General features: G+C 67.4%; 1 protein-coding gene across 1 annotated transcript in view; it reads left to right on the top strand.

Moving 5' to 3' along the window:
• The window catches only part of STX3 (syntaxin 3), a 6,648-nt gene that overhangs the window by 3,458 nt on the left and 2,562 nt on the right, over positions 1–628 (top strand). Inside the window, exons 7-8 of the mRNA XM_009881432.1 lie at positions 107–180; positions 309–443. Coding sequence (XP_009879734.1) covers positions 107–180; positions 309–443 — 209 coding nt within the window. The remainder of the gene's footprint in view (positions 1–106; positions 181–308; positions 444–628) is intronic.

The raw sequence follows: 628 nt of genomic DNA, 5'->3' as shown, positions 1-628 counted from the left end.
GGCCACGCCCCCTTTGTGAAGTGGGCGGGGCTAGGCACTGCAGACCACGCCCCCCTTGGTGAAGTGGGCGGGGCCTCTTCCCACCCCTGACCCCACGTGCCCGCAGCCGGCAAGAACACGACGGACGAGGAGCTGGAGGAGATGCTGGAGAGCGGGAACCCCTCCATCTTCACCTCGGGGGTGAGCGGTGCCGCGCCGGGGGGCGGCAGGGGACACACCGGGGGACATACCGGGGACAAGGACCGTCCCCCCCCTCCCCCCTTCCCCGGCTGACGGCCCCTCTGCCACCCTCCCCGGCTGCGTTACAGATCATGGACTCGCAGATCTCGAAGCAGGCGCTGAGCGAGATCGAGGGGCGGCACAAGGACATCGTGCGGTTGGAGAGCAGCATCAAGGAGCTGCACGACATGTTCGTCGACATCGCCATGCTGGTGGAGAACCAGGTACGGGCTGCACGGGGACCAGCAGGGACCTCTGTATGGGGACACGCAGGGACCTGTGCACGGGGCTTCACGGGGATCAGCAGGGACATCCACGTGGGGACAAACAGGGACCTGTGCACGGGGCTTCACGGGGACCAGAAGGGACATCTGCGTGGGGACAAACAGGGACCTGTGCGTGGGCTGCA

The sequence above is a fragment of the Charadrius vociferus genome, unplaced genomic scaffold (genome assembly GCF_000708025.1).
Source record: "Charadrius vociferus isolate BGI_N301 unplaced genomic scaffold, ASM70802v2 scaffold863, whole genome shotgun sequence".
In the NCBI taxonomy this organism is placed as follows: Eukaryota; Metazoa; Chordata; class Aves; order Charadriiformes; family Charadriidae; genus Charadrius; species Charadrius vociferus.
Note: the sequence above shows the minus strand (reverse complement) of the source record. Positions and strands in the feature narration are given on the sequence as shown.